At 41.4% G+C, this 17,765-nt stretch overlaps 2 protein-coding genes across 6 annotated transcripts in view; both read left to right on the top strand.

The window, feature by feature from the left end:
• The window catches only part of LOC132155314 (phosphatase and actin regulator 1-like), a 49,989-nt gene extending 48,623 nt beyond the window's left edge, over positions 1-1,366 (top strand). For all 5 annotated transcript variants that reach the window (XM_059564200.1, XM_059564199.1, XM_059564197.1 and 2 more), the window contains exons 12-13: positions 135-211; positions 1,256-1,366. In XM_059564200.1, coding sequence (XP_059420183.1) covers positions 135-211; positions 1,256-1,271 — 93 coding nt within the window. In that variant the 3' untranslated portion in view covers positions 1,272-1,366. The remainder of the gene's footprint in view (positions 1-134; positions 212-1,255) is intronic.
• A 9,004-nt stretch (positions 1,367-10,370) lies between these two features.
• LOC132155326 (C-C chemokine receptor type 2-like) lies at positions 10,371-12,849 on the top strand. Its single transcript, XM_059564215.1, has 2 exons — positions 10,371-10,517; positions 11,177-12,849. The coding sequence occupies exons 1-2, from the start codon at positions 10,451-10,453 to the stop codon at positions 12,130-12,132; spliced, it is 1,023 nt and encodes a 340-aa protein (XP_059420198.1). The 5' UTR covers positions 10,371-10,450; the 3' UTR covers positions 12,133-12,849.
• Positions 12,850-17,765: the final 4,916 nt, after the last annotated feature.

Genomic DNA, 17,765 nt, shown 5'->3' with positions numbered 1-17,765 from the left:
CAATAATATAAAACAGGTGTGACACGGCGAGAAACAGCTGAGAGACGAGAGGATTTACACAGCACTAAAGCGTGATTGTGAGTCTCTTCTACAGCTGGAGTGACGTGTGTGTGTGTGTGTGTGTGTCGCTGCAGGCTGCCATCAGGAAAGAGCTGAACGATTTCAAGAGCAATGAGATGGAGGTACACGAGTCCAGCCGTCATCTGACCAGGTGAAGCACACTGAACTCTTACACACATATCTTTATCTTGATACTGAAGGAGATGGTTCACCCAAAACTCAAAATTCATTCATCATTTAGCCATCGTTCCAAACCTTTCTTCTGCTGAACACAAAAGATATGATGAAGAATGTGGGAAGCTGAGCAGTTTCTGTGAGCGATCCCTTTTTAGGTGATATTTTAAACCCGTTATTGTCTGTTTTAATTAGTTTCATCAATATGAACAGCCAGCAGAACTGCTGTTTCCCCAAGTTTTGAGTGAACGATTCAATGAGTCAATCACTTCATTCCTGAATGATTCAGTGAGTCACTCATTAAGACAGTGACTTCACCACCTATTGGTGCTTTTAGTTTCATATTCAAAATCATATCCTATAATCCAGATCAACTGCAGTATGAACGCATTAATGCCTCTTCTGAGCTTTACCGTCGGTGTAAATGGATTCGATTCCTAACATTGTCCACTTATTCTAACTGAATTAATTGATTAAATGTATGAATTTGACATCAAAGATGTAGAAAAAAAATCTAGGACATATGGACTAAACATGTTTTGTGGCTTTGTAGAAATTGAGGCTGTTAAGCTTTTCTAATTTATAATGCTTATAATCAAATGAGTTACTTTTTATAGATTGCATGATTATATATTCACACAATGGCAGTAAATGATTCATAATGTGTTGATTTGATGTGTCCTATCTGAAACAACAAATCTGCTTTTACACACACACACACACACGAGTCACTGATCACACAGAAAATGAAAAGGGACACAATAATTTAACGACACATTCACAGTTCTCTGATACTCTTAATAACAAATTCTTTACTGTTCAAGTGTTTCATTTCCATTGAAAAATGCTTAATTTGTTTAATTTGACAAATGGAAACCCTGATGACATGTTTAATGCCCTTCATTATGTTAAGGAATGTTCTTATGGGAAGCAGTCTGAGCGTAATCCATGTCTACTCAGTGTAGTGCAGTAGATTAGTGTCATGTGAAGCCGTGGATGAGCTGATGCTGTTCTGCTGCAGGTTTCACCGGCCGTAGAGGAACAGTGCTGACCGTCAGGTCACGAGCTGGACACTTCTGCACAGAGACCTCATCACCATCCTCCTCAGATCAGTGGATTCTCAGCGTGGGACTGGAGCGCACACAGACCGCTGGAGCTGTGAATCCTCTGAATCCTGGAGCGTCTGGAGGATGATGTGTAGATGTTTAGACTCTCACTTCTCACTGCACGTCTCTCATTTCACCTCTGAGACTGTCTGTGCTCTTCCACATGTGTGTGGATGGATGATGACTGATTGAAGTTATTTTTATACCATTTCTCTAGAGTTGCTTCACATCATTTGCATTCTTGTTTTGTCATGCAAATGAAGCATTCGTCATAATGCCTGTCAGCAAATGTCCTGAAGGCCATTGTCACGTTTTATTCATGTTTTATTCATGTTTTTCTTTTCTTTTGTCTGCTATTTTTGTTTTATTGAATGTATTTTTGAGTTCAGTGTATTTGAACATCTTTTCTCAGTGTTGTTTTAGAAGTCCTTTTCAGGCACCTGTCATCCTTTCTTCTGAAGTCCTCTTTTAATAAACCAGATGAGTGTTTAATTATGACGGACAGGACACGTGTGATCATCATCTTCATATATATCCCAGAGTGAGGACTCAAGCTCTCCAGTCTCGCTCATGAAGTGCGTCGTGGGCCTGAAAGCACCAGATGAATTGTAGACGTCTGAATGCTTGAGTCGTAGTGGAAGGGACGCTGGTTTCCTTTAGCGTCTTTCAGTCAGACGGCACACATGCACAGACGAGGGAAAACTGATCAGTCTTTTCAAACATCCAGCGGGTGAAGCTACAATCATATTCTGCATGCACTTTAGTAATATGCACAGTGGTTATTTTTTATTTTTCACCATTTAAAGTAGATTAGAGTAGATTAGATCATCAACTGAAACCAAACCTGAAGTGTTTCCCAACATCAGAACGAGTTTAACCATCCACTCGTGTAGCTCAGGTGCAAGATGTTTTTCCAAGACATGTGACGATGAAGAACCTCAGCAGAGGGAAGAGTCCAGTGAGATCCTTTTCATCCGGATGGTGGCGGTGTTCAGCAGAATAAGTGTCTCGTGTGGGACTGGCTCGACGCTGGCCATCTTCAGGAACACTGGACATTACGGCACCTAATGTTGTCATACATCAGAGTCACTGAACTGAACCCATGTGGAAATACTCATCCTTTCAAAGAACCAAATCATCTTTGTAACAAGCGTGTGATTTTGAGAACTTTTAGAAACTGCATGAGTTTATAAGAGCGAGCGTCGAAGCGTCCTGAAGCATCGTGTCTCCAGTGTCAGGGACGCCATGATTTCAGCAATAAAACTGACCTTGTTTACAAAGTGTGTGTGTGTGTGTGTGTGAGAGAGAGAGAGAGAGAGAGAGAACTGAAATACCATCGAGAATATTAAAGACCCAAATGCAAGCTTTTAGAAACAGAAACCTGAGTGTTCATCACTGCTGTCACTGACCAGTCTAGAAATTATTACACACGTTAAAAACCAAGAATATAAATATATTTATAGTACATCTACACAGATATTTAACCTTTATATATATATTTCTAGTCCATGTTTACACATTTCTCTGTTTTGTTTGTTAAATGCCTATATTTCTCCTTCCTCTTTTAGTTTCTTCTGTTTTGAGGAAGATCTTGCTCCCATTTTTTTGCACTTTTGTAAACATTAAAAATGAATACAGTTTATAGTGTTCATTGAAATTTACTTGACTAATTTTTATTCTTTTGAAAACGGAAGTATTTTTTTTTTTTTGGAGTGTTTTTATTTATTAAGCCTATTTTTATTTTATTTTTTTAATGTATTCTTTGTCAGTTTGTGCTTCTACTTTAAATTACAATGATTTATATATTGGCCCATATTCACAAAACATCTTATGGCTAAAAGTAGCTCATAACTCGCCAATTTTGGAGAAAATAAACAAAATAATGAATGTGTCCATCCCAAATTTAGCACAGAATAACAAAGTAATGTTGAGCTTTTGTAAAATAAAGCAAACAATGCACTTTCTGCCGTCTCAGAATCTGTTGAGTGTGTCACTTTAAAACTCGGTGTATTATAGACATGAAAAATATATTTATAGAGAGTGAAACTTTTAAATGAACCAATTCAAACAGAAAACAAATATTCTCACATTATGTAATCTGTATGAAACCTGCACACAGGTACTGCAGAGATAAGTCACTGTCGCAAACCTCATCTCTTAAACCGAAAACAGAAAGCACTAGTGTAACAATTAATTACCACGTTACAATAAATTAAAATGTTAATGCAGTGTACATGCTTTTTTCCCTAACAAATTAATAATTTTTATATTTGACAGTGCGCTATGACAAGCCTTTTTTGTGAGCACTTGAGCACGTATTTGGCTATGTAGGCAATTAAAGGCTCATTATATGATTTATATGGTTTATTAATAAAAGTGCGACTAATAGTTGACTAATGGCTTAAGGCCGTGTTGCAGGGTTAATTTTTCAACGAATTTGTGCAATTTGCATGTTGGTAATAAACATATATATATATATGCATGTATTCAATATCAACCAATAAGTTTCCATGTACGATGTCGTGTTTTCATTGGTCAGTCGTTAAAGCCTATTTCTGATTGGTTGTTGCCGTTTTGACAGCGTTTATGCCAAGAGCAAAGAGAAAGAAATCGAAGAGAAGAGTAGTGATGGGATTTATGGCTCTTTGAGGGGATCCGGATCTTCGCGATCCGTTCCTTTCAAAGAGCCGTTCAAAAGAACGCTGTTGCTTTTAAGAAGCCAGCTTGGAGGCATCTCAGTTTATCCTGGAAATAATCACTGGGAAGAATGATGAGGTGAGATTTGTAGTCAAATAATTAAAACTCAGATATCACACACCAATATCTGAGTTTGAATTATTCAGAAATATTGATTATTACCTCATTTGTCATGTGTGGACTATATTCCATAGGGTTGCACAAATCCCTCTGCTTAGACAGTGACAACACTATTTTGGATTTACCTTTAGTACAAAGTGTGTGTGTGTGTGTGTGTGTGTGTGTGTGTAAAGCTACGTTGACTTATGTTATTCATACAATACCTACTCACGAATAAACATCAAAAACAAAGCCAGCTGCAATGAATTTCTGTGCAAAACAGCTTTTACTACAAACACTTCCACACAAGAACATTTTGATAGAAAACAAAAAAATATTTAAAGTTAGAATAAATAAAATGGAAATGTCTACATACAATTACTACTGTAAACTTTGCAAACATCAGCCCCTTCAAGTCAATGAACAATAACAAAGTGGGCTGCAATAAATGTCTGTGCAAAACAGCTTTTTTTTCAACGCTCCTACCCAATGACAGAGGCACGCAGGATGTGAAGGACGTGAAGGATGCGTGCACAACTAATAACTAATATCATCACGCTATAAAGGGTTGGCCTGCGCTGGGTGCGCCCCTCCCCCAACAACTGTTCTGTCTCGCGGAGGAGCTCATTTGTGTGCATCTGTGTGAAACACGCATAGGAAAAAAGAACGGCTCCCCTCCAGCCGCGACTCGGCTCCCATCGTTCATGTTTATGTTTATGAGCCGTTCAAAAGAATCGGTTCGTTCGCGAACGTCACAACTGAGAAGAGTACTTGGCCATGCGCGAACGCACTGGACCCAGTCTAAGCACATACACGCTTACTTTAAGTGAAGAGGAGAGATTCGCGATTGCACTGAACACGTTTTAAGTGCAGGCATACTCTCTGAGCGAGCCCAGAGAAAATTCTTACAAAAGCAACGTGTATCTGACAGCGCGCGAGCAGAGAGATTCACGCTCGCGCATTATATTAATGCACTTTTGCGCTACAATTATGTGCTCTCGACATTTGACAGGGAAATAACGCCATACTTTGACGGCCATCAGTTCTTGGCAATTCCTCATTTGCCCTCTCACGTCTGGCAGGTTCGAAATTACACAGCTGCAGGTCATCATACATGTTGGCTCTTGCCACCTCTTCCTCATCCCAGTCAGTCGCTATAGTTCTGATGCTATGTTCCAGGCAGGTTTTTGATTTCTATTTCATACCACGACTAACGACTTTGTACCATTCCAGGCAAGTTACACCAAACTTTCTGAGTGCAAGGAATTGTAGCTAGATTATTAATTTTATTGCAACGTTACATTGACCTAAAACTGTTTTTTCAACGTGTGCCACTTGCATAAACACTGCATCCGTAGGCAATATTACCCGTAGGGGCTGCCATCGTTGTTTCGGGTTACAGGTTGCCTTTAAGACCATTTTTGAGACATTTTAAAAATGATATACATATCTTGAGTGATTTATGTATCCATTAATCGACAGTGGTGGTTAACCTGCAACATGGCCTTTAAAATGAACGACTTCTAGTAGAAAAATCTTTAGTCAAGGGCAGGCAGCAGTGAACACACACACACACAGCAGTGAGAAGTGAACACCCCCCCCCCCGGAGTAGTGAACACACACACACACACACACACACAGCAGTGAGAAGTGAACACACCATAAACACACACCCGGAGCAGTGAACACACACACACACACACAGCAGTGAGAAGTGAACACACCATGAACACACACCCGGAGCAGTGAACACACACACACACACACACACAGCAGTGAGAAGTGAACACACCATAAACACACACCCGGAGCAGTGAACACACACACACACACACACACACAGCAGTGAGAAGTGAACACACCATAAACACACACCCGGAGCAGTGAACACACACACACACACACACACACAGCAGTGAGAAGTGAACACCCCCCCCCCCGGAGTAGTGAACACACACACACACACACACACACAGCAGTGAGAAGTGAACACACCATAAACACACACCCGGAGCAGTGAACACACACACACACACACAGCAGTGAGAAGTGAACACACCATGAACACACACCCGGAGCAGTGAACACACACACACACACACACACAGCAGTGAGAAGTGAACACACCATAAACACACACCCGGAGCAGTGAACACACACACACACACACACACAGCAGTGAGAAGTGAACACACCATAAACACACATCCAGAGCAGTGAACACACACACACACACACACACACACACACACACACACACACACACAGCAGTGAGAAGTGAACACCCCCCCCCCCGGAGTAGTGAACACACACACACACACACACACACAGCAGTGAGAAGTGAACACACCATAAACACACACCCGGAGCAGTGAACACACACACACACACACAGCAGTGAGAAGTGAACACACCATGAACACACACCCGGAGCAGTGAACACACACACACACACACACACAGCAGTGAGAAGTGAACACACCATAAACACACACCCGGAGCAGTGAACACACACACACACACACACACACAGCAGTGAGAAGTGAACACACCATGAACACACACCCAGAGCAGTGAACACACACACACACACACACACAGCAGTGAGAAGTGAACACACCATAAACACACACCCGGAGCAGTGAACACACACACACACACAGCAGTGAGAAGTGAACACACCATGAACACACACCCGGAGCAGTGAACACACACACACACACACACACACACACAGCAGTGAGAAGTGAACACACCATAAACACACACCCGGAGCAGTGAACACACACACACACACACACACAGCAGTGAGAAGTGAACACACCATAAACACACATCCAGAGCAGTGAACACACACACACACACACACACACACACACACACACACACACACACACAGCAGTGAGAAGTGAACACACCATAAACACACACCCGGAGCAGTGAACACACACACACACACACACACACACACACAGCAGTGAGAAGTGAACACACCATGAACACACACCCGGAGCAGTGAACACACACACACACACACACACACACACACACAGCAGTGAGAAGTGAACACACCATGAACACACACCTGGAGCAGTGAACACACACACACACACACACACACACCTGGAGCAGTGAACACACACACACACACACAGCAGTGAGAAGTGAACACACACCCGGAGCAGTGAACACACACACACACACAGCAGTGAGAAGTGAACACACCATGAACACACACCCGGAGCAGTGAACACACACACACACACACACACACACAGCAGTGAGAAGTGAACACACCATGAACACACACCCGGAGCAGTGAACACACACACACACACACACACAGCAGTGAGAAGTGAACACACCATGAACACACACCCGGAGCAGTGAACACACACACACACACACACACACACAGCAGTGAGAAGTGAACACACCATGAACACACACCCGGAGCAGTGAACACACACACACACACACACACAGCAGTGAGAAGTGAACACACCATGAACACACACCCGGAGCAGTGAACACACACACACACACACACAGCAGTGAGAAGTGAACACACCATGAACACACACCCGGAGCAGTGAACACACACACACACACACAGCAGTGAGAAGTGAACACACCATGAACACACACCCGGAGCAGTGAACACACACACACACAGCAGTGAGAAGTGAACACACCATGAACACACACCCGGAGCAGTGAACACACACACACACACCTGGAGCAGTGAACACACACACACACACACACCCGGAGCAGTGAACACACACACACACACAGCAGTGAGAAGTGAACACACCATGAACACACACCCGGAGCAGTGAACACACACACACACACAGCAGTGAGAAGTGAACACCCCCCCCCCGGAGCAGTGAACACACACACACACACACACACACACACAGCAGTGAGAAGTGAACACACCATGAACACACACCCGGAGCAGTGAACACACACACACACACACACAGCAGTGAGAAGTGAACACACCATGAACACACACCCGGAGCAGTGAACACACACACACACACACACACACAGCAGTGAGAAGTGAACACACCATGAACACACACCCGGAGCAGTGAACACACACACACACACAGCAGTGAGAAGTGAACACCCCCCCCGGAGCAGTGAACACACACACACACACACACACACAGCAGTGAGAAGTGAACACACCATGAACACACACCCGGAGCAGTGAACACACACACACACACACACAGCAGTGAGAAGTGAACACACCATGAACACACACCCGGAGCAGTGAACACACACACACACACACACACAGCAGTGAGAAGTGAACACACCATGAACACACACCCGGAGCAGTGAACACACACACACACACAGCAGTGAGAAGTGAACACCCCCCCCGGAGCAGTGAACACACACACACACACACACACACACAGCAGTGAGAAGTGAACACACCATGAACACACACCCGGAGCAGTGAACACACACACACACACACACACAGCAGTGAGAAGTGAACACACCATGAACACACACCCGGAGCAGTGAACACACACACACACACACACACACACAGCAGTGAGAAGTGAACACACCATGAACACACACCCGGAGCAGTGAACACACACACACACACACACAGCAGTGAGAAGTGAACACACCATGAACACACACCCGGAGCAGTGAACACACACACACACACACACACACACAGCAGTGAGAAGTGAACACACCATGAACACACACCCGGAGCAGTGAACACACACACACACAGCAGTGAGAAGTGAACACCCCCCCGGAGCAGTGAACACACACACACACACACAGCAGTGAGAAGTGAACACACCATGAACACACACCCGGAGCAGTGAACACACACACACACACACACAGCAGTGAGAAGTGAACACACCATGAACACACACCCGGAGCAGTGAACACACACACACACACACACACACACAGCAGTGAGAAGTGAACACACCATGAACACACACCCGGAGCAGTGAACACACACACACACACACACACACAGCAGTGAGAAGTGAACACACCATGAACACACACCCGGAGCAGTGAACACACACACACACACACACAGCAGTGAGAAGTGAACACACCATGAACACACACCCGGAGCAGTGAACACACACACACACACACACACACACAGCAGTGAGAAGTGAACACACCATGAACACACACCCGGAGCAGTGAACACACACACACACAGCAGTGAGAAGTGAACACCCCCCCGGAGCAGTGAACACACACACACACACACAGCAGTGAGAAGTGAACACACCATGAACACACACCCGGAGCAGTGAACACACACACACACACACACACAGCAGTGAGAAGTGAACACACCATGAACACACACCCGGAGCAGTGAACACACACACACACACACACACACACACACACACAGCTGTGAGAAGTGAACACAATATTTATAAACTGATTTAAAACACCAAGCTCATAACATTATTTATGCTGTTGTTATTTTTGTAGTGTAAATGTGTTCATGCTACATTTCAGCTTTATTAAATGCATCTAAATGCCACTTCAGCTGCTTCTCTTTCTTCTGCAGTGGGAAGATCGATTTTCTTAATACTGATTTCATTTTTATTGGTAACAGTCTTATAGTGTCTTATTATATTAAGTGAAACTATCAATAAAATGCAAGAATTTTATTTAAAAGATGGTGAATGCATTTAATAAGGTCAGGGAAAAATGCCCTTTTATAGGCAAAAGTGACCTAGTCATTATTTTAGGGAGTAATTCAATGTTGAAATGCATTACCTTTGAACGTAACTTCCCCAACACTGGTTGTCTTTGTCTTTGTTGTGTTTGTTAATAATAATGATGAATGTGATGTAGAAGAATGCAGAAGTTAGACACTGAAGAAGTGAACACCGCTTACATATGTTCACATATAACATAGCTGGTGCATGAATAAAGTTTGAATACACTATAGCTACTGATTTAAAATCAAAGAATAATAGATCAATAGAATAATAGCTAAAGGCCCACCTTAATAATATATATCTATAAATATACTGTCATTCAAATAATCAAATACTTTGTTTTTCCATTTATTGATTGGCAGCCCTCCTGTCCCATCTGGGAATTGATCCATCTGATCATTTTATTTCTTGTCACTGTTTGGTTTAAGCAGGTAAAAACAGTCCTCATCATCCTCGGCTGACAAACAGAGTTCTGTCACGGTCAATGTTTTGGCCTGTTCTTCAGGAAGTGGACGACTTTGAGGAATTTCCTGTTTGCTTTAAGTTTTAAGACTAATGGGTCACACAGAGAGAGTTTTTCCAGATTCAGGAATCATGACCGAGGGCACGGGGACAGCAGCTGGTAAGTCACTAAACTCTATTCAGTGCTACTTTTTTACAGTGAACCTAATTCTAATGCTAAACTCAGCAGTAAATGCATTGAAATTATAAACATTTGTCAACACGATCTCAAAGTGATTTATTAAGCAAATGAAAGTGAAACACATCAGGTGAGCAGAACACATCATGATCCGCCAAAATACTGCAATATTACTCAGACAAGATTGGAGGAGGAATTCATAAATCTATTTCCAAAATAACAATTTGAAACGTGTTAAAAATAAGTACATGATATGCATATTTGCTTTTGAGTTGATATATATATATATATATATATATAAATATTTCAGTTTCACTCTCATTGTTCCTAATTAGAACATTCTCATGTTTGTCACAATATAATAACATTTTAAATGATCGTTTATTAAAACGTAAGTGGGGAAAAGATTAAATCAGTATTGTTATGATCAAAGTCCTCAGTTTAGAACACTTAATGAAGATCATGTCTGTCAGGAAAACACAAACTACTGTTAAAACTCGTGTTGTTGTTATATTTGGTCTATTTTCAAACCTAAAGAAATGTTGAAAGATTTCAGAATACATCATAAAATAAATAAAAATAGTTCTGTAATATCTTACGTGTGCTAACAGTGTGTTGTCTGTGTGTCCTCTATGATCCAGACTACGGTGACTACTATAACTATGTAGCATCAAATTTATCATGCAGTGATGGCAGCACAACGGTCTTCGGTGGGGTTGTCCTGGCCATCCTGTACAGCACAGTTTTCATCGTTGGTTTGCTGGGAAACGCTGTGGTCCTGTGTGTGCTGATCAGACACCGTCACAGATGCAGTCTGACAGACGTGTGTCTCCTCAGTCTGGCCGTGTCTGACCTGCTCTTTCTCGCCTCACTCCCGGTTTGGGCTCACAGTGCTGTGCACGAATGGGTTCTTGGCTCATTCATGTGTCACATCATAACCGCTCTCTTCATGATGGGTCTGTACAGCAGCGTCTTCTTCATGGTCCTCATGACACTGGATCGCTACGTCATCATCGTCTACAAACACAGCATCTGTTCCAGAAAACAGCCTGCAAAAATGGCTCTGAGTTTATTTGTATGGATGCTCAGCCTGTTTGCGTCCCTTCCTGATATTGTTTTTGCCAAAGTGAAAGTGGACACAAGCACCAAAGCATCCTGCGGATCTGAATTTCCTGAAGGTGCAGCCTGGATGTCGTTTACGTACCTGAACGTCCTGAGCTTGATTCTGCCTCTGATCATCATGAGCTTCTGCTTTTGCCGGATCCTCAGCAGTAAATCAGAAGAAAAGCACAGCATCGTCACACTCCTGCTGGCTGTGCTGGCCGTTAATTTCCTCTTCTGGACTCCATACAACATCGTCACGTTCCTCAGGTTCCTGCAGACGAAGCACTTCATGGTTTCTTGTGAGTGGTCTAATGGTCTGAGTCTTGCCAAGCAGTGGGTGGAAGCGATCGCATTAAGCCACTGCTGTCTCAATCCCATCATCTACAGCTGTGTGGGACAGAAGTTTAGAAGAGCAGTGCTCACGGTCCTGAAGAACTCTCCACAGTCACCTGAGAGCGCATCTTCTGAGTATTCCTCCTCACTGATCACATAGAGACCAAACCCTGTCCTCCAGAGAGAGACTCATACTCTTTCAGAAGCAGAAGTTCAGTCTCTTATATTGCATGCCCATCGCTCATATTTTAGATTTGCAAATGATACACATAATAGTTCTGAAAGGAATGATTTCATCAGCATTTTTACATAAACTCAAAGTGTAAAAAAAAAATTGTTTTAAAGAAATACATTAAGCCTATATTCTGAATATTGCTTTTAAGATTTTTATTCTAAAGCTGAGTTTAATCAAATAAATGAGTCATTAAAAGCCATTGTCCTGGTGATTTTACTCTCTCAGAAGAAGGAAAGCTTAGAGAAGCTCTCACTGGGATGGTAAGCGAACACCGTCCTTTCAAGTGTACATATTAGTATGTGTGTACCTTTGTTTTATGTTCAGATTAATATGCAGGTGAAAAACAACTCTTTCTCTGTTACATTACCTCAAAACTATTGATAGATTGGCAAACCCTTGAGATTTTATATGACAACATCATATGAACACATTGTCCTTTCTGCCTCATTTTTAAAGTAAGAGCGATGCAGTCATTTGTAACTAGTGCATTCAAGGCTTCTTGTGTCATTCACTTCTAGTTATTTTAGATGTAAAAAACTGTATGTTATGCTGCTTGATATTGAAAACGTATTGGTTATCAGATTATTTCAAGGGTTATATAATGTGATATAATCATAAGCACTGGTTTGTGGCTCAAATAGTTTCATTGTCTTCTACACTAGGGTTATTCTTTACTGATAGTAATGATTGGGAAGTCTCGCACAATCACAGGAAAGAGCTTTACTTCTGCGATTTAAAAAAAAAAAGGAATTGCTAGCGAGAAAGTACACAATGAAAATAATGAACATAGGAAAGTCTAATTTACAAAAATGAAACCTGTATATACAACACATGATGTAATAGATTTCACAGACCATCTGCTAGCTGCCTCACGTCACAGAGCTCAGCTAATTCTCAGCACATAGATATCACACTATAGAGACTGTGTCTGTTCCCCAATTAGAAAATACATAAAACATCCAAACCAAGTTAACATTAACAATTTAATTGAGGTTCAACAAATAAAAAACAGAAGCAATATGGATAAACAAATGATAAAGCTTGGCTTATTGAATATCAGATCCCTTTCTACGAAAACACTTTTTGTAAATAATATGATCACTGATCATAATCTAGATGTGCTCTGTTTTACAGAAACCTGGCTAAACCTGATGATTACATTATTTTAAATGACTCCAGCCCCCAAGATTACTGTTATAAACATGAGCCGCGTCTAAAAGGCAAAGGGGGAGGTGTTGCTTCAATTTATAACAACTCAATTTATAAGGATAGAAATTTATAAGGATTTCTCAGAGGGCAGGCTTCAAGTATAACTCGTTTGAAGAAATGGTGCTTCATATAACATTATCCAGAGAAACAAATGTTAATAATTAATCCCCTGTTATGTTTGTACTGGCTACTGTATACAGGCCACCAGGGCACCATACAGACTTTATTAAAGAGTTTGGTGATTTTACATCCGAGTTAGTTCTGGCTGCAGATAAAGTTTTAATAGTTGGTGATTTTAATATCCATGTTGATAATGAAAACGATGCATTGGGATCAGCATTTATAGACATTCTGAACTCTATTGGTGTTAGACAACACGTTTCAGGACCTACTCATCGTCGTAATCATACTCTAGATTTAATACTGTCACATGGAATTGATATACCATCCAACTTCATATAGCCAAAATTGTAAATTCTACTTCTGGTTACAAGTATGGAAGAACCATCAATTCTACCACAAAAGACTGCTTTTTAAGTTATCTTCCTGATGTATCTGAATTCCTTAGCATATCCAAAACCTCAGAACAATTTGATGATGTAACAAAAACTATGGATTCTCTCTTTTCTAGTACTTTAAATAAAGTTGCTCCTTTACGCTTAAGGAAGGTTAAGGAAAACAGTTTGACACCATGGTATAATGAGCATACTCGCACCCTAAAGAGAGCAGCTCGAAAGAATGGATCGCAGCTGGAGGAAAACAAAACTAGAGGTATTTCGTATTGCTTGGCAGGAAAGTAACCTATCCTACAGAAAAGCATTAAAAACTGCTAGATCTGATTACTTTTCTTCTCTTTTAGAAGAAAACAAACATAACCACAGGTATTTATTGAACACAGTGGCTAAATTAACTAAAAATAAAGCCTCAACAAGTGTTGACATTTCCCAACACCACAGCAGTAATGACTTTATGAACTACTTTACTTCTAAAATTGATACTATTAGAGATAAAATTGTAACCATTCAGCCGTCAGCTACAGTATCACATCAGACAGTGCACTATAGACCCCCTGAGGAACAGTTCCACTCATTCTCTACTATAAGAGAGGAAGAATTGTATAAACTTGTTAAATCATCTAAACCAACAACATGTATGTTAGACCCTAAACCATCTAAGCTCCTAGAAGAGGTGCTTCCTGAAGTCATAGATCCTCTTCTGACTATTATTAATTCCTCATTGTCATTAGGATATGTCCCCAAAACCTTCAAACTGGCTGTTATTAAGCCTCTTATCAAAAAAAAGCACAACTTGACCCCAAAGAACTAGTTAATTATAGACCAATCTCGAATCTCCCTTTTCTGTCCAAGATACTAGAAAAGGTGGTATCCTCACAATTATATTCCTTCTTAGAAAAAAAATGGTATATGTGAGGATTTCCAGTCAGGATTTAGACCGTATCATAGTACTGAGACTGCTCTCCTTAGAGTTACAAATGATCTGCTCTTATCATCTGATCGTGGTTGTATCTCTCTATTAGTTTTATTGGATCTTAGTGCTGCGTTTGACATTAGTGACCACAACATTCTTTTGCATAGACTTGAACACTTTGTTGGCATCAGTGGAAGTGCATTAGCATGGTTTAAATCGTACTTATATGACCGCCATCAGTTCGTAGCAGTGAATGAAGAGGTATCTTATCGATCACAAGTGCAGTATGGAGTACCTCAAGGCTCAGTACTAGGGCCGCTACTCTTCACGCTTTATATGTTACCCTTGGGAGATATCATCAGGAAACATGGTGTTAGCTTTCACTGTTATGCTGATGATACTCAGCTCTATATTTCTTTGCGGCCCGGTGAAACACACCAATTTGAAAAACTAATGGAATGCATAGTCGATATAAAAAACTGGATGACGAGTAATTTCTTACTGCTAAACTCTGAAACAACAGAGGTGTCAATTATAGGACCTATAAAAACTCTGCATGTAATAACCTAGAACACTGTCTAAGACTTGATGGTTGCTTTGTTAATTCTTCATCATCAGTTAGGAACCTAGGTGTGCTATTTGATCGCAATCTTTCCTTAGAAAGCCACGTTTCTAGCATTTGTAAAAATGCATTTTTCCATCTGAAAAATATATCTAAATTACGCCTATGCTCTCAATGTCAAATGCAGGAATGTTAATCCATTATTACTTATAAAGCCCTGAATGGTTTAGCACCTCAGTATTTGAATGAGCTCCTTTTACATTATAATCCTCTACGTCGGCTACGTTCTCAAAACTCAGGCAATTTGATAATACCTAGAATATCAAAATCAACTGCAGGCGGCAGATCCTTTTCCTATTTATTTAGCGCCTAAACTCTGGAATAACCTACCTAACATTGTTCGGGAGGCAGACACACTCTTGCAGTTTAAATCTAGATTAAAGAACCATCTCTTTAACCTGGCTTACACATAACATACTAATATGCTTTTATTATCCAAATCCGTTAAAGGATTTTTAGGCTGCGTTAATTAGGTAAAACGGAACCAGGAACACTTCCCATAAAACCCGATGTACTTGCTACATCATTAGAAGAATGGCATCTACGCTAATATTAGTCTGTTTCTCTCTTATTACAAGGTCACCGTAGCCACCAGATCCAGTCTGTATCCAGATCAGAGGGTCACTGCAGTCACCAGGGCCCGGTTTTTCAAAAGGTTTAATCCGGATAAAATTGATTTTGTAATCCTTTTTTTGCGATCCGTGATCACTTAATCCAGTTTACTTTTGGAGCCAGTTTTTTAAAGCAACATCGGATTGGATCAATCTGATTCGGATAGGAACTTTTCAGGATCACCAAATCTGGATAACCAGTGCTGGATAACCAGTGCTCAAACAGGATAGGACATCACAATGTAGAACTATAGATATGTAAAGAGCAACAAGTAGAATAGCCAGTGTGGGGTCAATATAAGTTTATTTTTATTTGAAAGGATAACCCACACATTTAAAAAAAACTAAAAACAAGAAAATCCCCACCCCATCCTCTTCCAGCAGTCCGCTCATCTGAGATCTACAACACAAACACTGTACATTGAGGTTATTTATAACAAGTATCAAGTATAGATGTATTGAATTAAAAAAAAAGACTTAATGTCAAATACTCCACAATAATTTGCAGACTTCCTCATCTGATGTGGAGAGACCAGCTTGTCTGAGCGTAGCCTTTAGGAGGCGGATCTCAAGTCTGGCCTTGGTTTGCTGCATTTTGGTCAGAGTCAGTTGTTCCTCTGCCAGACGAAGCTGTGCTTCTGCCCTTTCAGTCTCTTTTTGCAGAAGTGCCTTGTAATCATCATCTTTGTTTGATGAAGGGCGCTTCAAGCCTTTCCTCTGAGACCCTGTGGCAACTACCACGGGCTCAACCAATGAGGATCCAGCTTCTTCCTCAGGAACAGAGCTGAGATTCAATATAAAAACGCTCTCTGGATCAGCCTCAGGAGGAACTGGCAGATTTTCCTCCTCCTCCTCAATCCAAGGCTCGCCGTCCCCTACAACACCTTGAATACCATGAAGATCTTGCGACTTCTCACCTCCAATGATGTCGAGGACCACATCTGTGTAATCTCCCCTCTTAAATGGCTTTTGCCTGTTTGTGGGTTTTTGGCTTCAACATGGTCCTTTGTTGCCCTGGCCTTAAGATTCTTCCACCACAATTTGATTTGGTCTGTGTTCCTCCTCTGGCCAGACCCTATGGCATTCACATTTTCTGGGATTAAAATCCAAACATTTTTCTTTTTGTTGGTATCCTTAGCAGAATTAAAACTTCCCACTATTTTTCCATAATGGCACCGAACACCCTCTAGTAGTGCATTGGTTTCAGCAGCAGTGAAGTTACAGCTTCTTGAGTCCATGGTTCCGTTGCTTTACTATAGTGAACATTGCTTATCAATTATAGGCCTTGGGTCCAGTTGCCTCAATTGAACGCAAGCCAAAACTAATCAGTTGTAATAGGTGTGTTTGAAAAGACCAACTACACTGCCATATAAATCAGCCTTTCTCAGAGGATTCACAGAGAGACAGTGAAATGGCAGGTGTTGTCCACCGCCACCACCACTTTGCCAGGAGAGGATACCTTTAAAGGGTGTATGTTGAACGTACCAAGCCACTGGAGCAATACACCACTGAGGAGCTGTATGTCCGGTTTCGCTTTGGGAAGGCTGATATAGAGTACCTTGTGAACCTTCTCAGGCCAAAACTTTAACACAGAACCCAAAGGAGTCACGGTCTGTCTGTGGAAGACCAGATCCTCATTGCTTTCCGATTTTATGCATTTGGGACTTTCTATCAAGTTGTTGGTGACT

Source organism: Carassius carassius, chromosome 12 (genome assembly GCF_963082965.1).
Source record: "Carassius carassius chromosome 12, fCarCar2.1, whole genome shotgun sequence".
Taxonomy (NCBI): Eukaryota; Metazoa; Chordata; class Actinopteri; order Cypriniformes; family Cyprinidae; genus Carassius; species Carassius carassius.
The sequence above is the reverse complement of the archived record's forward strand: the minus strand, read 5'-3'. Positions and strand labels throughout refer to the sequence as shown.

Coding starts and splice junctions, on each gene's coding strand:
- LOC132155326 (XM_059564215.1), top strand. CDS start 10,451: ATGGGTCACACAGAGAGAGTTTTTCCAGATTCAGGAATCATGACCGAG. Junction 10,518..11,176: donor GGGCACGGGGACAGCAGCTG/GTAAGTCACTAA, acceptor TCTATGATCCAG/ACTACGGTGACTACTATAAC.